Source organism: Lygodium microphyllum, chromosome 19, assembly GCF_053477565.2.
Source record: "Lygodium microphyllum isolate KBCC chromosome 19, Lygodium_microphyllum_v1.1.10, whole genome shotgun sequence".
Classification (NCBI taxonomy): Eukaryota; Viridiplantae; Streptophyta; class Polypodiopsida; order Schizaeales; family Lygodiaceae; genus Lygodium; species Lygodium microphyllum.
In genome coordinates this window covers 8,806,241-8,831,981 of record NC_141153.1, presented here as the reverse complement: position 1 = coordinate 8,831,981, position 25,741 = coordinate 8,806,241, and the positions used below count along the sequence as shown (strand labels likewise).

At 44.5% G+C, this 25,741-nt stretch overlaps 1 protein-coding gene across 1 annotated transcript; it reads left to right on the top strand.

Annotated features, from left to right (window-relative positions):
• Positions 1 to 264: 264 nt before the first annotated feature.
• LOC148019542 (photosystem I chlorophyll a/b-binding protein 2, chloroplastic-like) lies at positions 265 to 2,422 on the top strand. Its single transcript, XM_087699508.1, has 5 exons — positions 265 to 494; positions 600 to 767; positions 859 to 896; positions 1,108 to 1,622; positions 2,233 to 2,422. Exons 1-5 carry the CDS (start codon positions 439 to 441, stop codon positions 2,248 to 2,250), a joined length of 795 nt encoding a protein of 264 aa, XP_087555634.1. The 5' UTR covers positions 265 to 438; the 3' UTR covers positions 2,251 to 2,422.
• The last annotated feature ends 23,319 nt before the right edge of the window (positions 2,423 to 25,741 follow it).

Below are 25,741 nucleotides of genomic sequence, written 5' to 3'. Positions count from 1 at the left end.
AATGTCCCTTTGATAGGGCAAGTTGAGGTGAAAGTAATTTGTTGAGATTGCAATTGGGTTTCAAATACAAACATTAAAAGGATGATATCTCAAGGGGACGTAAAAGCAGATGGAAAGCAATATATTGTGTGCGCGTGCGTGTGTGGTGAGGGTTGAGTGGGTGAATGAAGGAGAGAGGGCAGCAGCCAATGGGGAGATGTACCCTATCCACTAAGCCTTCTTTCTTTATCTCAATTGTCTTCTACTGCTACTACTACTACTACTACTAGTCTTTCCTCTCACAACCAAGTCTATCAACAAGTATTGTATTCGAGGAACAGAAAGACAGCCTTGCCTCGTGTAAGCTTCTCGGCGCCCGCTCTAGTTCAGTCTACAGCACGCTCACTCACTAACAATCTTCTTCAGCACTGCGAGGCGCCTGCTTCTACACCTTTGAAGATGGCGTCCGCAGTATGCACTTCCAGCAACGTGACAGCCATAGCCGCTGCTTCGAGGTATAGTGCTCTCTCTTTCTCCTCTCTCTCTGTGGACCCCCCCCCCGGAGCAATGTGATACAACAAGTTTTCACTCCCATCTCCGTCCTGGGGCTTGTGATACAGCGCTATGAGCAAGAAGAGCTCCTTTCTATCCGGCAAGGCTCTCCGGGCCTCCCCCGCATTGCCCGCCGTTAATGTTGGCAAGAGAGCTCTGTCTGTGTCAGCAGCCGCAGCCAGTGAGAGGCCTCTCTGGTTCCCAGGAAGCACCCCTCCTGCATGGCTAGATGGAAGGTTAGATTCTGCGACGCCTTAGTTCTCTTGGAAGCCATATTAAACTCTGAGCCAAATTTACTCATTACGCTCGTGTGTTTTTGAAATGCAGCCTCCCAGGAGACTTTGGCTTCGATCCGCTCGGCCTTGGTATGTGATATGTCTAAGCGAGTTTAAAGTAGTGTCAGAAAAGTTACAGAAGAGGCAGAGAGAGAATATTTGTATTCCGATTTTGGACTAGTTTTGTTTGTTTGCCTTAAATGTAGCTGCAATCTCCATGTGAGTTTATCTTTAGATCTTCAGCGTGATTAATCCAAGCAGGCCGCTACTTCTAACCATGTATCTTGGCCCTCTGCCACAGGTTCTGAGCCAGAGCTGCTGAAATGGTTTGTGCAGGCTGAGATTGTGCACTGCAGATGGGCAATGCTTGGCGCTGCAGGCATCTTCATCCCAGAAGCTTTGACAAAGGCAGGAGTTCTCAATACCCCATCGTGGTACACGGCCGGTGAGGCACAGTACTTCACTGACCAGACAACCCTCTTCGTAGTAGAGCTCATTTTCATGGGATGGGCAGAGGGTCGGAGATGGGCTGACATCCTGAAGCCTGGCTCGGTGAACACTGATCCCGTCTTCCCGAACAATAAGCTCACAGGGACGGATGTGGGCTACCCCGGTGGCTTCTGGTTTGACCCCTTAGGCTGGGGATCTGGATCTCCAGAGAAGGTGAAGGAGCTGAGGACAAAAGAGATCAAGAATGGCAGACTTGCCATGCTCGCCGTCATGGGTGCCTGGTTCCAGGCCATTTACACTGGCACTGGTCCCATTGACAACCTAGCTGCCCACCTTGCTGACCCGGGACACAACACAGTATTTGCCGTAAGTCTTTTTTTCCTACCTCTCGCTTCAGGAATTATCGTAACATTCTTTATTTCTTCAGGTTATGTTCGTAGTGCACTTAACGTACAATCTATCATGCCATGTATCATGGATCACAGTGTGCACGTGTGGTCGAACTGTATACCTTTTTTCATGACCTGCGACTTCATGTTGAATGTATTGCCTGCATGCCAAAGGATCATTCATTCTATGTCAATCTGGTTTCCTTTTGATCACTTGCAGTGTGCATGTGTGTGGTCAAATGTATACCTTCTTTCTCATGACCTGATACTTCACTGTTTTATGTATTGCCTGCATATCAAAGGATTATTCATTCTATATCAATCTGGTTTCCTTTTGATCACTTCAACGAATATGTCATGATCCAGCTTCATGGAGTTGTGATAGTATTAGTATTTGCTAGTTAATTCTCTTGAATGGGTTACTAATGTGTTTGAAGAGATACGTGCTTTCTCATGGACTTTTTACACGCTGCTCATCAGAAACGTGTGACTTGAGAATACATCTCTTGTGAGACACGTGAGGCAACTTAAGAAATTTTTACATTGTCTCTCAAGTAAGGTGACGCTCTTTTGTTTGCATGTTGCAGGCTTTCACAAATCAGTGATTTGCCACCGCTGCTCTGCCTGATATGTTGGACAGTCATTCATTCAAGACTGATCGTGCTTCCAACTTGTAGATTCTATTACCTGTATGTTGTCTCGAGGAATCATCTCTTGATGGTTTGTTTAATGTAAAGTGATGAGAATATCAAGAGCATGGAACCTTTAAATCCTTCATTCCTCTAACGCACCTCAAGTATGTTGCATTAACAGCAGTAAAGTCGCAGACTGGAAATTTGAGTGCTATTTTGTTGTTTCGCAGTCTCTCTAGCATTATTACAGGCTGCAATCAGGTATCTAAGTAAAATTATTTACTACAGACTGCAAACATGTATCTAAGTAGAATTATTTACTATGGGCACTAAGTATGTAAATTTACTACAGTTTGTGAAGACATGCCTTGGTAGGAAAATGCCCTGTGGATCTTGCACCATTGGGCATTTACTTTAGTTTCAAAATGAACTCAATTTATGCTGTCAAGCTTTCTTACTTCTAGATAAACCTATCATTCGTTTCTCAGATATCTATTTGACCTTTGTATACCATGTATTGTCAGTCGTATACACTGCGAACTTTAAACACCATTCAACGGTTTAAGCAATATCTGGGCAGTTACAATAGATTTCCAGCCTATAGTTCCATAAAAGATCTTGTCTAACAAATACGTATTTCCTGTGACCCTGTTGCAGGTCACAATGAGTAAAGCACACCAACTTGTAGGTCAATATTTCACGGAAAAAAAGACTGGCCGAGGCTAATGTGAAATGTGAAGTGTATAGGATAATGTTCTCAAGAAACTGGAAGACTACAGTGAACATATGGTACATTGATTTTTAAAACGTAAACAAATATAAATTCTGAAGTATGTATCATTGCTTAGACTTCAGTACGTCATTCAATCATTTTGTGAGCGTTGCCAACGTGCCACATATGCTCCAGAATCTAATTTCACTCCTCCGTTTCAGTTACCAAGCGTATAGTTGAAGCTGCTTGCAGCAGTGGAGTTTAACTAGAGTCTTTTGACATGGTGTATAGAATAGTCTCATAACATTGGTAGAAATTTTGAGCGTCGATCAGGTTTCAATGCGAGTTGCTGTCTTGTTGAAGCTAGATAGACACCATTGTAGTCGATCAGCTGGCATGGGCATTCTGAGTGTTCTCATAACTCAATCGCTAGAGCCGAATGGTGTTTTATCACCTCAACTATCGCGCCTGTCCCTTGGCACTGACATACTACAGGCCCAATCAGCGCTTACTGTCGATGTCTGCCCACTTAGTTAGATGTCCCATCCATTTCAGATCATGAAGGGTAAAGGGTCTAATTGGTGAACTAGCGCCAGTAATTCTACTGAAACGGGCAATTGCCGGAGCCCAATCATAGCATCCTTTTTTAGCCTGATTGAACCACATGATTCTTTATTAATTTAGTTTTGATCGAAGAAATCGCTATTTGTAGGATAAGACACGGTAGAACTACACCTGTTGTACATATCATACAGTAATACAAAAAAGCAGAATATATTGAATGTGCATCTGCTGAGTGCCTTTCTCTATGTCACTGCACTGGCCTCATAGTGATATTACTCCATACAAAAACCGGAAAAGTTATTCCTGTCAGCAATCAGCTGCGTTATCATGTAACTAAGCAAGGCATCATGGCTAACCTATTTTTTTCTTTTACCTAAAAATCTTAAATCATGTTTGCGTACCTCAAACCAATTAGAGTAGGCCATGTACCTAATCCATGCCATCGCATTGAGAATTGCCAATCAGAAAAATGCCATGGATCATTTCAGAACCTTGCACAACGAGCAGAATGATGCCATTGTATCACGGATTGCTAATCAATAAACATGTCATGAATTATCTCAGAGCCTTGCACAACAACAGAAGGATGTTGATAGTTGCATCATTCATTTAATACATTAATTCCGCAATTCCCTTTTGCTCTCCCTTACAACACACCTCACAGCAACCCTTGACTTGCTGATTAAACATGTGCAAACCGCTGCTCTATTCTATCTGCTTGAATTAGGCCCCCTCAACCATTTTTCAAGGCAGCATTGTTGACTTCACTCATACATTCCATACCTTACACATAAGCTGGACTACATATGAGTTGAAGGCAATTGATTGCATTTTTTTGAGCGGGTTTGACCTACTTCAAAGTTCGTGCATTCTTAAACTCGTCTTTTTGAAACTAGCTTTCCTTTTTGGACAGGGTGATTTACCCTGATTAAACACTTAATTGCAACAATTAGCAAATGAACATGAATTGAAATACTCACTTTATCTTCATAAACTTAGACAGTCAACACCTTGTTGGCTCTAAAACTAGCGCCCCTTTCGGTATTTCTTTAATTTCAATTGCTAATGGATAAATTCCAAGCCAAAATTTCACATTCTCCTTAGCTGATTCAAGAGCCCCATTGTTGTTCCAATATTTAGCAAAGCATTCGAACAAATTGCCCCTTGCCCCTTAATATTCACCTAGGACTTGCTATACTCCAACTGGTCAAATGTTGCCCCAAATTCACAATCGATAAGATGGTGTTTGAAATCCTCACAATTTCACGAATTGTCGGTGTTGATTTCAGTGAACCATTCCTTTGACTGATGGCATAGATTCCCAGGTGGTTGCTAAATCTTAATTACCATGATAATTTAGGATTTACAATAGTAAAATCTTTGTTGTCCTCTAAATTTGGCTACTTTGCTACCCATGGCTAAGAATTGTTGAGAATACTTGAATATAGGCCGGAGGAGACGAGAGAATGTTGTAGAAAGAGAGAAAATCAGCTGAAATATATCTTTTGACTTGTAGCTTTGATGACAAATTTGATGGCACCAACTTCAAAAGGGGGATAAAACAACCCCCCTCTTCTACCGCTGTGTCTCTAGAGACGGAAGAGAAATCCTGTTGCCCCCTGTCTTGTCGCGGAGCGCGATCAGTTGTCGTCGCCTCTCATGGTCAAATCTGATCACCTCCTTTCTCTCTACCAAGCTCTGAATGACTGTCATTTAGCTTCCACCACCCTCCAACAGCCTTCTCCCTAGTTGCATGGGAAAGTTTTGCCAAGTGACAACCTTCCTAATGTATTTTCAATCATTAAATTAATTTTTTAGATTTAATTAATTTTGAATATTAATTTTAGCCCTTTTAACCCTGTCCAAAATTAAACATGCCTATCTGGAATAAAATTGGCTAGGCCATTTGCAACTTGGAGTGGTTTCCAACCTTTGTTGCCTCTTAGACTAGCACTAATTAATTAAAGTCACAATGTTCATGGGCAGGCTCAGAGATCTTTTACCCCAACAAGGCATGTACTACATGTCCTCTCTATCTAACATCATGATATTGTATAATAGGCGGATTTGGGTATAACTTGTGACTTTTGCTTTAAGGGATAGGCCTATATCTTAAACGAATAATCACCAATGAATGTTGCACCACCTAGTGAATGACATGGCATGGAACCACAAATATCTAAATGCACAAGAGCCAATTGCTCACCCACGCACATAGGACAAGACTTTTTATGTGAGTTGCAAGTCTATCTACTATATAAGCAATGATCACATGAATCAAAATACGAGTAGTCAAGAGGCAGTAAGTACTATAAACAAGTCAAGTCTTTCATTCCTTCAAGAGATGTTTGCCCAAGATTGTGGTGCCAAAGATATACATTTGGAAAATCAGCCATCATGGTCAAAACATGATAAAAAAAGTGGATACAAGCAGGTGATACATGCTTCCAACTTGGACACCTCTAGCAAAAATGAGATTATCACGTGTAATCTTCCATGCAATATTGCTAAAAGATACATGATACCTATTATCATTTGACAATTTAGTTGAGATAAGGCTTATAGTCAAAGCCTAGACGTGATGCAACACTAAGAGATGAGCAAATAGCAAGAAGGGCATGGAAAGCTGAACAACTAGTAGCCGAGGCACAACTTCGAGTAGTCCTATTGTACCTCAAATTTGCAACTTGCAATTTGCAATACCTCAAATCGTTTACCAACGTATTGCCCTAACTGATATGTTCCACCATTGGCCACCTTGAAGAGTTCAGGAAATTTATATCAGTTAGGTCTCGGATTGAAGGTGCCCAATGTCCTCAATGTAGCAGAGTCATGAACCCAAATTGATGGTGCCTACTATATTCGATTGGGGGTAGCCAGTATCACCCAATCGTTCGCATCACCAAACAAAATGGTAGCAAGAAAGGGACTCTAATTGAAGGAGGGGTGGTGTAGCCTGCCAGAGCTCCTTCTTAGCGCAGCCTTCTATTGCGACTGATCAACTCCGCAGGAGAGCTAGAGCCTACTGGCATTTGTGGTGTGGCGTGGACATGTGGATGGTCGGCACGTGCATGCACGCACAAAGAGAGAGAGAGATTCAAAGACACCCTGACATGCAACCATGCAGAAGTGTCTCATGACCGGCCTTGCCTATGCTACAATTGGGGCAATGTCGACATGTGGCAAGGGAGGGCCTATTTTCTATTAAGCCCCACCAAACACTACACGTTTTTAAAAAACATTTTTTTCCTAAGTATTTCACCTTCAACGTACCTAATGCCATTTTCCCCCATGTGAGGATGATGGAGCACATGGGTCCATGATGTTCGGTGGGCCACATACCTTGGGTAGGGGGCCAATGGTGTATGATAAGTTGAGTGTTCCACTATTGGCCCCTTTACCCTATAGATCCAAGGCAAAGTTTGAGCTCCTTCTTCCCATAGTTGTTTTTCCTTGAGCTCCAATGTAGAAGTTTCATCTCTTCCCCATCAACTTCCTCCCTTCATTTTTAGTTTGGTCATCACCTCTTCATCTCACTCAACAAAAGATTTGAGAGAGAGAGAGAGAGAGGAAAACATTTGCATTTGTTTCTTTATTTGTAACTTCTATTCAAGCTACATTCTTGCTCCATATAGTCTTGCCATTAGCAAGGATGCCCTTCAAGATGTGGAGAGAGAGAGAGAGAGAGAGAGAGAGAGAGAGAGAGAGAGAGAGAGAGAGAGAGAGAGAGAGAGAGAGAGAGAGAGAGAGAGAGAGAGAGAGAGAGAGAGAGATTGCCATGATGATGACACGTTGTTTAAAGAGAGACCTACTTCTTGGATACCAAAGCTCTCCTCCTTGGGCCACATAAGCTTGGGAGCTTTCTCATTGGTTTGTGATCCCTAACCAAAGTTGTAAATAATATATAGAATAGATTCATTTTTTGAAATCAATTGTTCTAAAGATAATGTCCTCCCAATACAAGTATCTAAAATTGGTGCATCCAGGACGGTAGCTCCTTGAATTTTAAATGGATCACCTCTAATAAACTATGTTAACGGGTGTCTTTATCCCCACTTTTTACTCAATCTTCTATCATATGTATGTGCATGTGCCTGTGTATTAACATCACACTTCACACACCATAGTTCCCAACACTTAGGCTAGTACTTTGCATCAATGATGATGGTATAGATTATTATGTCACATTGTGTACATGTATACATGTGTGCGTGTGTGCACCTAGGTTGATGCTTTACACTCTATGTGTGGGGCTACATATGCATGTGCAAGCATGTCTTTCTTTCTATCATTGCTCCCTCTTTTCCCTCCCCCATGTAAAAGTGAAATACCTCATTAAGTTTTAATAACATTACTATTAATATGTTGATAAAACTATCAATATATTGATATGACAAACATTAAGTGTCATATCTAATCCTCTCTCTCTCTCTCTCTCTCTCTCTCTCTCATATTGATTGCTTGAGCTTTTCTTGTGTCATATATTGAATGAATAGATGGATGTTACCAAGTGCTCATGTTAGCATATCAAAGGGGTTGCAACATGAAGAGATGGTGACTGGTGCCAAACCATAGGCTTACTAAGCCCATGTATAAGTTTGTCGTCTACATTTATAAGAGCCTATTCATGGAGAGGCTATGGAGACTTGAGAGGGAAGAGGTATTCTAAAAACGTCCAATTGTTGCACATTGTGCATAAGCGCTTGATGCAATACATGTAGACACAGTCAAATGCATGTATTAAGGCTTAAGTGCAAGAGCTAGCTTGAACATTGAATAACGTGTCAATAGAAGACAAGTAATAGACACTCTAACTAGATGTAAGACGACAAAGATAGTATAACTATCAACTGTTATAAGCCAGTTGTGCCAAAACGTAATATTTGATAATAGTTTGAAAGGCCTCTCATTTCCAGCTCAATGAACTTACTTACATATCTAGTAATCATTACAATACAAACCTAATTTTACACACGTATCAAAAAATACAGCATAAGCACAATAAAGTTTGAAAGAACCTTGCCTATAAGCGCCTATGAGCGCAACCAAACTACTTTTAGCAACAACATCAAAGCTACAAGAAAATAATCAAAAGGGCAATGTGTACATGTGCATTGTTGCCCTTTGCATTGTTGACATCATAATGTCACTTGGTGTTTGCACCTACCATGCCAAAAAGAATTTATCATGTGGGCTTTCTTACAATGAATTTGACATGGGCTAGGGGTATATTCTTGTAATATTGTCCTCTCAAACCCCTCGTGGGAAGGAAATTACAAGAATAGGTATCTTGCCATTTTGTCCATAGGTCATTGACTTTTCTCAAAAGTTTAACCAAACATTGTTGTGTGTAGTTGCTTGACTATTGATGGCTCTTTTCTCAAAAGTCAAACCAAACTTTCGTGTTGTGGTGTTTTGTGTGTATGTGTGTGTGTTGTTTGATGGTGATAGGCGATTGTTTATACTAATGCTCTAGGTCTCTAGCTCCCAATTGTCACTTGGTGCCATATCCATAAAATAGGTCACAACCCATCCATGGAACACCATTGTGTGGAAATGTGAGGCTAAAAATGGTAGATCCTGTTTGGTGCATTTTGAAGACCCACAGTGTAAAAGCCCTCTAAATATTTTTGTACAACTCCATGACCAATAATACTAGAGAGGCATTGTAGATCAACCGTTACCGTATATCTCTACACTACGGCAGTTGCATCTAAAACATCGTTGGATCTTATAGTCACTCTTCACCTGAGAAAACAATAAGACACAATTTATAATAGGTAACATTTGGAATGTGGGAAATCTTTGGAGATATAACCTATGTACAAAGGGATGTGTAGGGAACTCTTTCGTATCACACACAATGTGACTACATACCAATTGCTTTTCATTGAGAAAGTTAATAACTTGACATTCATTTTGGATACCCAAAGGAAAGTTAACAACTCAGCATTCATCTAAGATATCCATAGGAAAAGCTTATTTGACTTTTGTTATAAGAAGCTGTCAAATTTCATAAAATAAATATTTTGCTAATTGTGACCGAGGTTTGATTCCCCTATTGCGCATGTGACTTACTACTTTCTATTGTAGATTAAGATTCAATTTATTTTTATGTTAAAATGAAAGTCCTTATTTTGTGTGCATATGTTTTCCTCCTCGCTACTCTGCCTCCCTCGTCCCTACTAGTTGGTGTGCACAAACAATATTTTACTTACTTTCCTGCAAGCCCCCCTTGTAATGAACCTTCTAAGGACATTGAGGCATAACCTATCATGAGGCTTAGAAATGGCGCAATGGAAAGGTACACAACATATATCAATAAGGAATCCTTTGTATTCATGATATAGAAAGATACAACATTAAGGCACATCTTAGGACTATACCCTCGTGATGCTAGCGGACATGTGAGGATTCAACCATTGAGCATAAGGAATCACATGTAGAAGCCCAATCCCAAGCAAGGCTTGAGTGACTACTACTCCCCATCTTAGGACTATACCCTCGTGATGCCGGCGGACATGCGAGGATTCAACCATTGGGCATAAGGAATCACATGTAGAAGCCCAATCCCAAGCAAGGCTTGAGTGACTACTACTCCCCATATAGGTGTTTCTGGCACCAATACCATGGCATACCTACAAAGCCCTTACAGTTACCCCCGCTTAATAGATTGCTTTCCTCATCAATCTAAGGGTAATTTTCCTAACTCATTCTGGGGTCTTAACATAGCTCATTCTATCAATCTATGGTCAATGTCTACCAATCTAGGACTTGACTCATGAGCGGGTTTTAATGCAATCTTTTCTATCAAGTTGGTTAGTATCTGTTGCACTACAACTTGGGGGTCTTAACACATCTTCTTCTATCAAGTTGGCTAGCCCATCTAGACTCAATTCTTTTATTCTTTTTCATTCCTAGTCCATCCTCAACTCAATTACATTTGAGGAGTGGAGGCTTCATAATCGTAACTTTATCTAACTTGGTGCTTATGGCTTTGCATGCCAAGATTTGTAGGCACAATCCCAATTTGTCACACTATTGGGGTCAAGGCGTGGTGGCATGGTTGGTGCCATGTTGTGCCACACCTTGAGGGAGGTAGTCCATTGGGTTGCTTCTTGTGCAGTTTCTTCCTTTCCTCTTGATTTTACCATGAGCCTTGGGGACTTGGGTCTCTTGGTTCATTTGCCAATAGGCTTTGTTTGCCCTCATCTCCAAGTTAAGTACTTGGGCTATTGTCCTTGGCCTCTTTGTCGAATCTTTCTTGTTTACCTTGAACTTGGACAAACTGGTGGGTTCATCTTGCCTTTTTGTATGGAAGGTGTGGTCTTGGTGCATGCCACCTCTTTGGCTCTCCTTAGCCTCATTTGGAGTTAAAGTTCTTTGGGGGGTAGGGACTAAGTTGTTACACGTAGCCCAGGATTGGGGTTGTGGAAGTAGAGGTATCATTAAAATTCTTGGAGTGACACCCATGTTTGGAGTGCTTGGTGTGTCACGGATCCACAGGATCAGGATGACAACTCCTTGCATTGCTTGTGGCCTAAATGCCAATATCTCAATCTTTACCAGCATTGAGTATGGTCCTAATGGGTTCCATAGTTCAAAGATATTCACCTTAAGAGTAAGTGAGAGTTCTCCAAGGCTCAATTAGAAAGGTTCCCTTTCATGGCACTAAGTTACCTTGGTCCGAACCATATTGTGAGCACTACCTTATGCTCTCCCTTATTTGAGGCTTCATCCTTTGACTCATTCTATCCAAGCTCATAAGGGTTCACCTCTTCAGGTTCAAACATGTATAGCCAATGACTCCATTGCTGAAGTGCACTTGGTTCCTACTTCGATCTGAGTTGGCTAGGATGGGATGTGGCTTTGGGTAGAAAGTTGGGTTTGCTTCATCCTTAGCCACGAGTTTAGCTTGGGGGGTTTTGGAGGCATTCTTGTTCTCATCTCTCATCTTGGCTCTAGTAGCCTACCTCTATTTCTTGGCATTGGGTTTCACCTTCTTCTTCTTCTCATCCTCATTCTCTTCTTTCTCTATCTTTCCTTCTTCTTTTTGGCCTTCTTCATCTCGATCTATTTTTGGTTTCTCTCTTTCCTTGTCTTTCTTTCCTAAGTCTAATTCAACTTCTATCTTTTCCTCTTTGGCTTTGATGCCTGGGTTTTTCTTTTCTTACTCTTTTTGCTCTAGCATATTAGCTTTCTAGCTCTCCACAATCTTTCTTCTAGCTTGGCTTCTCTGCCTCTTTCTACTTGCTCATTCTTCTTCCTAACTTTCTTCTTCTTGTTTTCTTCTACTTGCTTCCTCTCACTTTGCTCTATCTTTTCTTTCTCTTTTAGTCTCTTCCTAGCTAACTCTACTTGTTCTTCTATCTCTTTTTTTGTCCTTTCTTGTCTCATCTTTTCCTTGATCTTCTTTATGGATCCATCGAACAAGTTTTTTAATCCTTCTTTCCTATCATCCTCTTTTATCTCATCCCATATTCTGATGATTCTCTCCTTCAGCTCTTTTTCTAACCTATCATCATTGAAATTCATGGGGTTGGTTGGTTGTTGGGATTGAGGTGTTCTAGGATCTAGGTTGAGCTCATCCTTGCCCTTCTCTTCTACTTCAGGTTGTTGGGGTAGAGATGTTCCAAGATCTAGGCTGAGTGACTCCTCTCCCCTTTTTTCTTTTTCTTCCAACTCTTTCTTTTTCTCTTCTTCATCAACTATCTCATCATCTAAAGTTGAACTATTGGCTCCATGTAGTTGATGCCCTACCTAAGGTGCTTTCACTCTTCCATTCTCATCTTCTAAGTCTATCTCCTCATCTACTTCCTCATCATTATCTTCATCAAAGTCATCCCATGCCTCACGCAAGGGTGCCAACTGGGCCTCACCCTCAATCTCAACGGGTTGAGGTGTTCCAAGATCAGGATGATTAAGCTCATCCTCCCCCTTCTCAAACTCTATTTCTTTCAAATTTGGTTCTTCTTCCAACTAGGCTACCACTTGTGGATACAAGGGCTCATCCTTTTGACATGTCCATCATCGTCATCATCTTTCTTGTATCCTAACTCCATCATAATATTTTCTACCTTTGAACTCACTTGTCTCCATCCTTCTCCCTTCACATAATACTCTATCTTTTCTTCTTCTTCTTCTTCTTCTTCTTCTTCTTGACCACCTTCAAGTTGGTATTCTTTGGGATAGGGGTAGTAGGTGTCGAGATAATCTCCTTTCGGGTAGCTGATGGGAAAATCTTTGGGATAGTAGTATCTATATTCTTCAGGAGGGTATTTGCTATATAGGTATTGATCTTCAGGATAGCCTTCTTGGTAGTAGTCTTTAGAGTAGTGGTTGGGGTAGTAGTAGTAGTCAACTCTTGTTGGGAATAAGGTGTTCAAAGATCAAGGTAGAGCTTATCCTCTCCCTTGTCTTCCTCTTTAGCTTCGTTTGACTTGAATCTTTTGAATCTTTCTTCTTCTATCACCTATTTCTTTTTTTCCTGGCTCTTTATTCTTTGGCTAGCTTCACTCCATTCTTCACCTCTTGGACTATTTTGGCTCTCATCTACTTCAAGTATGGTTCAACTCGCTCCTTTGCTTCTTCACATCTAGAGGCAATCTCCCACTCCCACCTCAACATAATTTTTCCTTGTAGCTTCGTGTCCACATCTCAGAACATCTTCACTTGCCATAGCTTGGCTCTCTCTCTCACCATAAGTAGTTGGTAGTCAATCTCCTTTAGGTCTCCTTCTAGCTCTTCAACCTTCTCTTCCAAGTTGCACATCACATCTATTCCTTTATGGGTCGTCTCTAGTGCTTTGATGGTCTTCTTTGTCTATGAGATCACTTTGAGCGACAACTCCTTCTTCTTGAAGGGGATGCAATGGAAGTGGAGAAGGAGAAGAGGAAGATGCAAGAGAGAAGAGCACATACAATATAGGCGCTGTCCAACTGAACTGACAGCCTTATTGCACTATCATATTATATATGAATAAAGAATGGGCGGTCACAGTGTACACGGGCAGGCCAGAGGCCTTTCATCCCAACAACCTCTCATTAAAAGGCCAATGTGGCTAGGGAGTGAAAACAAATAAAAGAAAAAAAAAGACAAGGTGAGGAATCATGACATCTCACCCAATGCCCAATCGAAAAGCGAGCTGTGCAAGAAGTGTCGAGAACCTTAGCAGAAGAAGAGTCAAGCATCCTCGAGTCCATGACATCCAAGAGATAAGTGATCCCACAGTTCCATACAATGGAGCAATCCAAGAATGCTTCTCATGAAGCGAGCACGACTCATCAGTGCACGACTGTAAAGCATCAAAGTCGCGCATAGCATCACCAAGCGCATACAAGACAGTGGAGAGCAGTCAAACTCTCCAAAGTTAATCATTGAAAGAGAGCCAACATCCCGGATACTCGTCCAACAGGGTCTCAAGACTACATGTGGCCTTAGTGAAGTGGAAGACTCTGACATATGGCTAGCTGTCCAGCTTGTAAAACTACAAGAAAACGGCTCTCATGAGCCAGCAAGGGGTCTAGCAATTGACCATCAACATCCTGACCCTGACTGCTATGCATATCTATATCATCTGGGCCAATAAGTGCCTCATTTTCAACATAAACAACTTGTTGTAATGGCAATATATCTGCTGTAAAATCATCCATAAAGCATACTGAACGCTTATCAAGAGGTCTGAGAGGTGTCTGCGTCTCATAGAAGATAGCATGACGGGTGCATATGACTTATTGGGCATCCGACAAGCCTTCTTGAGCATGGTGCTGAATGTCACCCAAGTTGAAGGCGAGGACTCAATGGAAAGGATGAAGAGGAAGTTAGAATTGACATCTCGTGCCTTGAGATACGGCCTTCAAGAACACACCCTTTGTTAACCCCAACACGAAGAAAGCAAAAGGAAGTGGAAAAGATGCAGGGCAAAGGCGGAAAAAAGGTAGCCCGACTAAAGAAAGAAAATGAGAAAATGCCAAAAGCACAAGGGCAACCTTAAAAGTCCAAAGGCAAAAGGGGAAAGGCGCATTTTAAAATAAAAAGGCGCACCCTGAAATCTTGTAAAAGGATACCGGGCTCTCACCCGTGCGATTTGTAAATGTAGACGGGCGGTGGAAAGGAAGCTAGGAAGATAGAAGGACAATGGGAAAAAGGGCCTAGGCTATGGCCGGCCATGTAAAAAGGGGAAAAGGGGATGACCGCCCAAAAGGGATTTAGGGTTTTGTATATAAAGTTGAAAAGTGAATGAAAAGCTCATTCTTGTGTGTGGCCAAAAGTAGCTCTCCTCTTCTTCTTATTCTTCTTGTTCTTGCTTGCTTGAGCTTGTGCTTGAGAGAGGGAGTGTGAGTGTGTGAGGGAGTGAGTGTGTGAGGGTGAGGGACCGAGGAGGAGAAGCTCTCCATCGTCTCCTCTCTTCTCCTCTTCTCTTCTCTTCTCTTGTCTTGCTCGCGGCAATGGAGCTTGGAGCCTGGAGCTTGAGGATGGAGCTTGCTTGAAGCTTGCACTTGGATCGTGGAGCTACCGGAGTGCGCAGGAGAGGAGGTAACTCGAACGACATCAAGGTAAGCTCACTACACCCGTAGATATGGATGGTGCGTTGGCTATGTGAGAGGTAGCCATTAGTGCTCGGCTTGGAACGCTTGAAACAATAAGCGGTCCGAGGGTCTTGGCGGTTGAGTGAAAGCTTCCATATTTTGGTTCCATTGCCGAGACCAACGGATTCAAGCCTTGAGCGCTTGCGCGCTTCAAATCGAGCATTGGAGTAGGGTTTTACCCGAACTGGTGCTTGAGGTAGATAGATAGGAAGCGAGGGGGTTGAAGATGGTATTCGATCTCCTTGGCAAGTAGGTTTGCTGCTTTCTGAGATTTATGTTGTGGAATGGAGTAGTATAGGTATTTATTTTGTGATTTGGATGCATTTAGGGTAGGAAAAAACAAAGAAAAAGAAGAAAAAAACAGGCAAACAGTAGGGTTTTCTGTTGTTGTATAACAGGCTAAAACAGGGAAACAGGGGACCAGATTCAAGTTCTGGGTGAGACAGGGACAGGGAACTAGCTGTGAGGTTCTGCAGTGCTGGGAAAGGACCTTAAGAGGCCTGGGAGGCCAGGACAGACCTCAGTTCCTTGGTTTGCCTTGTGAGAGAGAGAGAGAGAGAGAGAGAGAGAACTTCTGGTTCACAGGATGAGGAAGCGTTGCCCCGATTCCTAGGCATCGGTGATTCGTGCTGTTCCAGGTGAGTCTGATGTCTTCCAACACGTGCCCTGATCAGATTCAGAAAGTCTGTGGTGATTTTGTGCACCAGACAGTGAGGAGGGGACAAACGCGCGGGAATCGCGTCAGCCCGTCGACGCACTCGGACCAACTCGCTGTGGTCCGATTCCCAGAATCGGACCACCCGAGTTCGGGAGTCAGACCGTCTGATTCGCAGAATCGGACCACCGGAGTTCGGGAGTCAGACCATCCGATTCCCAAAATGGGACCACTCAGCCCGATCGGACGTGCCACGTGGCACTCGGACCAACCCGTCTGATTTTTAGAATCGGACGCTCGGACCAACTCGTCCGAGTCGGACACTCGGACGAGTCCATAATCGGACCACTCACAATCGGACCAGTCAGAATCGAACCAATCAAAATCGGACCACCCTGTCCGATCGGATTCCCAGAATCGGACCACTTGAAAATCAGACCACTTTTTGATCGGAGTCCCAGAATCGGACGTGACCAAAATCGGACCATTGGTCCGATCGGACCCACCCAAAATCGGGCGTTCGATTCTGATAATCGGACTCCTAAAAATCGGACATCTGAGAATCGGACCAAAAACTGTCAAAATCGGACAGGTATCCAGATCTCAAATTCTGACGCATCTAAACCTCGAAATTGACCCCAGAGGCTACGTAGAGCTGAAGGCACATCACATATCCATAACCGGGCTAAAATTTAGAGCACGCAGTTCAAAATTTGGCTATAAAAGGTTCTCCAAATTGCATATGGTGTCTACCGTAACGGCCCTGCGGGCCGGGGGGACTGCCCCCCCCGAACCCCCGCAGAGGGGGCTTGCCCCCTCCGCACCTCCCCCGAGTAGGTTGGAGAGAAAACACGCGCCGTGTGACAGGTCTTCCAAATTGGACCCTAGTGAAGTGATGGCTCTACACAAGCATGGATTCTCACTTGCAAAAGAGCAGCCAAAAGCCCATACCCGAATAGAGACAAACAGAGACCCTAGAACCTCAAAGGGCCAATCTAGCCATCAAGGGCAAAAAGGCCATGCCACGAGAACACAAAGACATTGTGTTCATACCATGTCTAGTCAGAGTGAAATGCAACATCAGCAAGCTGCAAATGCCAATATGACTAGACATGACACTCTTGACGAGAGATGTACCTTGAATAGCACTGCACTGACGATCCAAGACAGCAGTGGAAAATCCACATCTGGTCGTGCAGTCGAGAACTCAAGGGCGTCTGTTAGAAGGCTTAAATTTACAAGCCATGACCCGGAAGATGAAGACATAGTACCACGTGCTTATCTTAGGGTCAAACTCACCGCAAAAAGAGAGCATACTATTGATGCTCTGATTGATGAAGGAGCAGATTTTAACATCTTGACCTATGAATCATGGACCCGACTAGGCCAACCAGAGCTCACACCGACTAGTGCAACTCTTAGCCCTTATGGGGGACAACCACAAGCACTAATAGGGAAGTGCAAAATCCTTGCGACAATTGAAACAGAAAGCTTCCCTATCCTATTTCATGTTCCTCCAAAAAGTGCTAGCTGCAAGAAAGAAACCCTCCTAGGAAGACCCTTCAAAAGGGCGACCAAATGTGAGGCTGACTATGTAGCACAGAGGATACACCTGACACTACCGGGTGTGAGGATAGTCACCACATTTAGCAAGGGTGACCTCATCGAACCTCAAGGGAAAGGCAAGGAAGGTGATGACATAACAGTCACGCCTACAAACGAGGGCAAGGACTTGTTGGAAGAGTTGATACAAGCACAGGTCGAACAACAAGAACTAGTGAGTGAGGCCATGCCGGAAACAAGAAGGTCAAGAGACAAGGCCAAGGACAGGGTTTGGACTCACAAATATTGTAGAAGACCACGAAAGAAGCCCAAGCCTTATAGATGGAGGCGTCGATGGAGAGTCAGCACAACACCGCGATGGATATCCAAAGCGTTGCTACGTGCTCAAGGATAATACGCACGTAACCAATGGATTTGGGTGCCCAAACTCCCTGCTAGGCCACCTCTATCAGAAGCCCAAACTATGTCCAAAGCAAAGAGGCGTAGGAGGAAAACTAAACGAACGGCCAAGTTTCAAACCAAAAATATTGGAGTGATTGAGCCCATCACTACTGAAATCAAGAAACCAAACATGGCCTATCAAAAAGTAGATCCTCAGCCTAGTGTGCTTGACAAACAGACACTAGATGCAGCCACTGAGCGTGCACAAAAATCATTAGTGCCCAAGGAGCCTTTGATTTCCCAAGGGGAGAACAAATATCATAGGCACAACATTGCTCATGGCAAGGCTATTTGCTTAACAAAGCAAAAAGCACAATCATCTAATAGCCTTGAGAAAATCATTCAGCTAGTGCCACATCCACCTAGGAGTCCTAGATCTCCTACGCCCTCTTCTCCCAAACAGACACAAGAAGCACTACAGCAGTTGTCAAGGGCGACTGCTCAATTCCAATCTCTATCTCCATCTAAGCTTCCAAACGTCAAAGAGGTGGGGGATGATGCCATCTGTAGCTCTCGACTCAAGGATATGCATGAGCAACCTAATGTGACTAAATCAACTCATGTTCGATCTACACAAATGAGTGCTCAAAGGCCAACGAAAGACACAACCACTTCTGATTGCCCTAGGGACTTGACACCACAATCCACCAAGGGTAACCAGCCCACTGAACTGGTTGCTACTACTTCCAATCCGGGATCACAGCAGTCACAGCCCTTGGCCGTGACAATGCCCCTTGTGGAACGTGTCCTTAGTAGTTTACCTGTGAAGGAGGTGTCGCAACCAAATCCCTCAACAACTCCAGCGCTTTCAAAGTGCCTAAAGCCTAGGACGGAGGAGTCAAACGCAAGGGAGTTGGTTGAAAAGCTAGACTCTCCAAAAAGAGCAGCAGTTGTGCCCTCACAATCGGGCAAGGCTATTCAGCAAACCACGACTATGTCCCATAAGGACACACTAGATAAGGGAAATGCTGAGGCCCGACCGGGCACATCAACGGTCGATATAGCCCAGGGTCATGAGTCGTTGAGCGAGGCACCTTCATTGACCAAGAAAAAGAGGAGAAAGCAGAGAAAACAACAACAGATGTAGGTGGTGGTGGACTCCAAGAACATTGAGACGAAGGGCACTGGAGAGTTGATGAATGAAGCATCGAGTCCACCCACCAATGAACTCATCGATACCTCTCCTAATAGCGGTGAAACCTCAGACACATCCGTGTGTTCTGAAAAACCAAAGCAACCGTTGCCATCAACAGTTGCTTGCAACACTCTATCCACTAACAATAGAACTCACATTGATCAATCAAGAGTGGATACAACGCTGTCACAACAGGGTGACAAATCTATACCAGTCACATCCGAGAAGAACCATGACGAAATAACAACAAAACCTCAGGAGAAACGTGAGAACCCCAAGAGCACAAGGAATCCTAGCGTTGACCAATCTTGCTCATCTAGGCCTGAGCCCCCAGCCATGCTAAAGCCTAAGGAAACTCTTAGAACTTTGCGTGAGATAGCAACCGAGCAAGCCCTCGTTGAACATAGAAATGTCGCAGAATGCTTAACTGAGTTAGAGGCTAAGCTCAAAGTGGTCGCACGTGTCTACGTCCTTGCGGACGTGGGCACGATCCCCAAGGAGCAGCTTGGAGAGTACTTGACCTTTCCTCTATCATGGGAAGAACAAGAACATCTTAACGGGCACTATGACAGGCTCCTGCATCAACAGATGCGACTCATCCCTGACGAGGAGGCTGACGAACTACGCTTAACCGTCATGTTCAATGAAGTGCTCTGCCGACCGAATCTCATAGACCTAGAGCTACTAAAGCGACTGTCAGCAGGCCAGAGTCAATTTGAGCGGCGTTGGTGCGAAAGCCGCGTCGTAATGGCCAAACTAGGGGCTTAGATCATGACGGTCTCAGAAGAGAGATTGGCCAAATGGCGATCCCAAAGGGACCCAACCTACGTGGCACCAACTTCCCTTCGAGTGCTCACTGACATTCGAGGTGCGGACTTGGCTGGGATTAGGCTACAGGGCCCTTTGATTGATAAGGTTCTCACCGAAGAGGAGTTACATATTGCCAGTAGACTCGGTCAAGGTTCCATGCTACTCGATGTGGCAAAATATCTATCAGTATTAAGTCAGCTGCCACGAATACTAGATGCGTGTGCCATGCTCCGGTACAACCCCGAGTTCTACACTTGGGTCTTATCCTCATGATGTGACATGGATTCATAGATATGTATATAAATAAACACTGATTTTTGTGTCACCTTGTATAAACAATATCAACACACACAAGTAATGATAGTCAAGCACAGGGAGAAGAGTTGGTTCTAACAGGCTAACCTCCTCAAGTCCTCTTCTCATCACACATTTAAAAGCCGTGTGACCGCTCCCACCTCCAAGTGAACAGCATGCAACCCACGTTACCGCCATAGGAAGCCTTGACCAACAACAATGATGGTGTAGACAGGGTGCAGCCCCTCTCTATACACCTTCTTCCCTTTTTGGTCTATCCTTCCGAGGATGTGCCCTATCCCACTCCATGACAACCAGTCCACACAACTTAGCATAAGCCAATGTTGGCTAATGGCTGGAGGCAAAACGAACATCATCATGGGGGCCATTCCGTTACGACAAAACACTGCATGCCTCACCCCTCCCCTTTTTGTCACATGCGCTTGATAAACCACATTAAAATCCCTTCCATTCAAACAGTTGTATCCTATATCCAGGTCTGACCTTTGGATTGCATCTTGCAGGCTCCCCTTGTGGTGGAACGCATGGAGGATCATGGAGAGCTAGCATGCAAAGACGCTCTTCACAAAAGACGGGAGCATGTGGCACGCGCCCCTCCACCGGAGCGCTATGTGCCCACCATCAAAAGGTATGCCAAGAAGCGAGGCCCTAAGCGACACTGCCCAGGGCGAAGGCCCAAGAATCCTCGAGTCAAGAAAGTCGAGACTCGAAACGTGCAACAGGTGGCAGCACTAGTGGTACGAACTCCCAGCTCCCGCTCGGGCCCCAGATGCTCAAAGGCAAAAAGGGCAGCTCGGGAAAGAGAAGAATTTAATGAATTATTTAAAGATATTCTGGAGACGGTAGCGGGCCGGGATTACACCATTCATGTCCCGACCGACATGTTCCCTGCTCACCCCCACGGGAGCCCCACACCAGCAGAGCCCCAATCACCCGGCCATCCAGACTCGCCCCGCCTCGTACAAATCGAGTAGCCCATAATGCATAAAGGGCTTATCAAATGATAACTGGCCAGGACTTTTGGTTTTTAATGGTTAAGTGTTCCCGACTTGTTAAGTGTTGACATGTTCCTGACTTGGATGAACTTATTATATCTGCATTTAATATATGCTACGTCTTTAGCAAAAGAAAAAGCTAATCAAGCGCAGGTGATAAATATCTAGTCAACACCATAGAATTCAAATAAGTGATGTCTCCTTGCATTGCACTGGGTTATTATAGTTGCGGCATACACAATGCATATACTCTCATGAAGCGACAAGTGGATGCAGGATAATACAGGTCCCTGTGCGAAAATGCTCAATGCCAATCACCGCAACACCCACAACCCCATAGCAAGCCGCGACAAAGCCATGCTGCCGAAAGCACCTTGCCAATCGCCCACATTGCCACGCCCCCTTTCTGAGTCAGGCTCTATAGTTGGCTCACGGCAGTCGTTACCTCAATTGTACCAGCATCGCATGTGCCGCAAGGAGGGTTGCAATATCTCAAGTGTATCTCCCCCTTTCACCAAATGCTTCTCTAATAGCGAGGCTAGGGCACCATCATCATTGTACTACTCATTTTTTGAGCCTTCGAAGCTTGACATTTTCCAACCCATTGAAAGGCTGATAGCCTCAACATATTGTAATGATTGTACTCAGGCAAAAAAAAAAAAGAGAGAAAAATGGAAAAAAAAAGAAGAAGAAAAGAAAAGAAAAAGAATTGAATGGAAAAATAAAGAGCACCCATGATCACAGCACAGCACCTAGGGGTCCTCAAATTAGGTACGTCTGGTGACCTTGGTCGACCGGCTTCGTCCCTAGTCCCCTAGCCCCCTACAATCACCCACAATTGTTCAGGGCACATCAAGGGCAAGACATACCTGGGAAGGTGGTCTCGCCTAGGGTTAGACCTGTCACCCTGACCCACTTGCACAATTTTCTTTTGCACTCTGCCTTAGTACCATTGCAATCAGTGGTGATAAGCACCGCATGATTGGCCATGAAAAGTACACCGCACTCATCAAGCAAGTCCAATGGTTTCCAGCTCCTGAAAGTGCGGTGTCCCTGTATTCAATTATGCTCCGTCGTGCAATCACAATGCAAAGGATGTTTCATATACCTTCACTTGTACTTCTTCTCAACACGGACAACTTTGCTTCATCCACGAATTGTTATGAGAAACTAGCCCACGGTCTTCTAACTATGTAATATCTAAGTATGCACGAGCACTTACATAATATCTGCACCAAAGTATATGCACAGTTTGGGTCCTCAAGTGCAGGACAATACTCTCAGCTTGCTTAGAGTTCGACCTGTCTCCCAAACTAATCAAATATGTCTTGTGCACGATAAGAAGACTAGCACTACCCCTTAGGGAGAGATCACACGAGAGGTTTTCAAATTGCAAGTATTGAAGCCTCCAACGAAATTCCAATCGCTCCTTATCAACACTCAACTTTGAATGCTTGTCCCTTACCATCTGACAAGCCCACAAGGAATCGTCATGCGCAGAATCCCCAACAAACCAACACTTGTGCTGGCCATCCATGCAATCCCCAACACAGCATGCCCTACCACCAACTCCAACAACCTTCCACCAACCACCTTGGCCACCAACAGGCCCCCAAGACCTTCTGCCGCACCACCACCAACACTCCTCCACGGAAACCACAGGCATCCTTGTCACCCACGTCTTCGGTGCATGCTACAGCCTGCTACCTACGACGGTGAGTGCCATGGGACTGGCAATCGTCTAGGAGGGGGGTAATGTTAACCCCAACACGAAGAAAGCAAAAGGAAGTGGAAAAGACGCAGGGCAAAGGCGGAAAAAAGGTAGCCCGACTGAAGAAAGAAAAGGAGAAAAGGCCAAAAGCACAAGGGCAACCTTAAAAGTCCAAAGGCAAAAGGGGAAAGGCGCATTTTAAAATAAAAAGGCGCACCCTGAAATCTTGTAAAAGATACCGGGCTCTCACCCGTGCGATTTGTAAATGTAGACGGGCGGTGGAAAGGAAGCTAGGAAGATAGAAGGACAATGGGAAAAAGGGCCTAGGCTATGGCCGGCCATGTAAAAAGGGGAAAAGGGGATGACCGCCCAAAAGGGATTTAGGGTTTTGTATATAAAGTTGAAAAGTGAATGAAAAGCTCATTCTTGTGTGTGGCCAAAAGTAGCTCTCCTCTTCTTCTTCTTCTTGCTTGCTTGAGCTTGTGCTTGAGAGAGGGAGTGTGAGTGTGTGAGGGAGTGAGTGTGTGAGGGTGAGGGACTGAGGAAAAGAAGCTCTCCATCGTCTCCTCTCTTCTCCTCTTCTCTTCTCTTCTCTTCTCTTGCTCGCGGCAATGGAGCTTGGAGCGTGGAGCTTGAGGATGGAGCTTGCTTGAAGCTTGCACTTGGATCGTGGAGCTACCGGAGTGCGCGGGAGAGGAGGTAACTCGAACGGCATCAAGGTAAGCTCACTACACCTGTAGATATGGATGGCGCGTCGGCTATGTGAGAGGTAGCCATTAGTGCTCGGCTTGGAACGCTTGAAACAATGAGCGGTTCGAGGGTCTTGGCAGTTGAGTGAAAGCTCCCACACCCTTCCAATCGGCACAAGTATTACTATGGCACAACAATATAGTTACCGATGGCAAGCCGACCTTTTCGTTGACGAGCTCAGGGAACTAGGGTTTGAAGGACAAGTGCAACAGCCACCACCTAAAGACCAGTCGGCTATAGAGCAAGCCACGGAAGAGGGGCCAGACTTTGAGCAAGAATTCGACAAAGAACAGCACAAAGAGCCTAGTCCGCCACTGCCTGAATTGCCACCGGAAGAGCCAGAATGGGCACAAATTCCTGAACACATGATAGCAGCCTGAAGAAGAAGGCAAGAGCTTGTGGAGCAAGCCCAGAGGAGAGTGAGAGTACAGCCACAGCAACTCCCTGAAGAGCCCATGCCGATACACAAGGATCCCTATACTGTCAACTGGTCTCAGGAGTTGACTATATGGTGACAACGGGAGTTCCAAACAAGACCGTTTGAGCTGTCCTTTTCTTATCCACGATCTTTGGACCGTGTTCTACCCCTGGAGACAGTGGCAAGAATCAACAGAATGGCTAATGACCTCGCCAACATATGGATAGAGGAGAGAAACATTGCGGTTACCAAATGGAGGCAGGAACTAGCAGATTATTGGCAGGACAAGGTGAACTGGGTTCCCAAGACCGTCCAAGGCTACGAGGCGCAGCCGAAGTGGAGGAGGATGATTTGGGATACCAAGTCTAATGCATGGACTGCTTTTTGTAGCTCATTGCCTGAAGAGCGGAACGACCCCACCTACATGCCTTACCCCCGCAGACATGGAGTCAACCATGACACGAACCTGCATGGGCCCCTAGACTTTCCAACAATCTACAATGTCAATGCACGGACTTCTGAGGGATGCTTGGTTTTTAGATTGGAGGATATCCTCCCATCCACCAACTGCTTCCTCGAGGATTTCTCCTCATGTCCAGACCCAGCATTTATAGTAACATGTAATTACCTTAGGCTCATTAAGTTCTTGCTTAAGAAAAAGCCTGCAGTTGAGGAAGCCCACATTCGCCCGCTCTTTTTTTATATCAACTTAGGCATCGATAGTCGTGCCATGGCTAGGCTCATGATGAGGGTGACCTTACTCCCCTCCTGCACGGAAATCCTAGAAGATATGAGCAAAACCGCTTCACGAGGTGTAACCATCCCTTTTTGTCATCAACACCTTTGAAGGTAAGAGCTAGCATCAAAGAATATATGCAAAGCCGCACATTTTTGACTAAGTGCCTGAAGCCACCTCGTGGACCATCCGAGGATGATAGGAATACAACATAAGAACTCTTTTGTATTCCAAGTTGTAGCCATGATCAATGAGTCATCCAAAAAAAAAAAGAGAGAAAACGAAAAAGAGAGAGAGAGAGAGAGAGAGAGAGAGAGAGAGAGAGAGAGAGAGAAAGAAAGAGAAAAAAGAAAAAATAAAGAGGCCAGTACTAGGAATGAAAAGAAAGAGGGCACTAGAGGATAAAAAGGTACAAGAAAGAGAAAATCAAAGGTTTGAGCTCCCCATGAAACATCTTGAGTGCCACATTCACTGCACCTAGGGTTTTCACCTAGCCCCTTTCCCACCTCACGCTTAGGGCACATGACTACCAGACATGTCACCCTAAGCTCTGCATCGCACCCATGACAATGCACGAACTGGGTCCTCAAGTGTGGGACAACACCATGGGCTTGCCCAAGCTTCGACCCAACTCCTAGTTCTACCGCCACATGCACTGCACGCACCACGGAGAGGCAGACACACCCCTTAGGAAGTGCACAACTTTACCTTGCAGGTTAAGATCGGGCTGTATCAAGGAGAAAGCACATCAACCAATGGATCCGCCCCAACACCATTTTCAATTTCAAGGGCAGATCTTTGTCAAGACACCTTTCCGGAAGGACCCAATTCAACACCATTTTCAATTTCAAGGATAAATTCCTCCAACACCATCCTAGACAAGGGCATGTATACAAACTCAAAAGGCCACCCGGCCACCAACACTACCACCTTCCAAGCTACCATCCAACATTGCCATGGGAGTGGCACTCGACTAGGAGGGGGGTAATGTTTACTGCAACACCAACAACAAGAAAAAGCGGGAAAATAGAAATATCTGAGAAGTAGGAAAAGGCGTAGGGCAGGCATGGA

What these genes read in the sequence shown, in the direction of transcription:
- LOC148019542 (XM_087699508.1), top strand. Translation starts at nt 439, where the DNA reads ATGGCGTCCGCAGTATGCACTTCCAGCAACGTGACAGCCATAGCCGCT. An exon ending in GCCATAGCCGCTGCTTCGAG is followed by an intron (nt 495 to 599) that starts GTATAGTGCTCT and finishes CTTGTGATACAG; the next exon opens with CGCTATGAGCAAGAAGAGCT. An exon ending in CTTCGATCCGCTCGGCCTTG is followed by an intron (nt 897 to 1,107) that starts GTATGTGATATG and finishes CCTCTGCCACAG; the next exon opens with GTTCTGAGCCAGAGCTGCTG.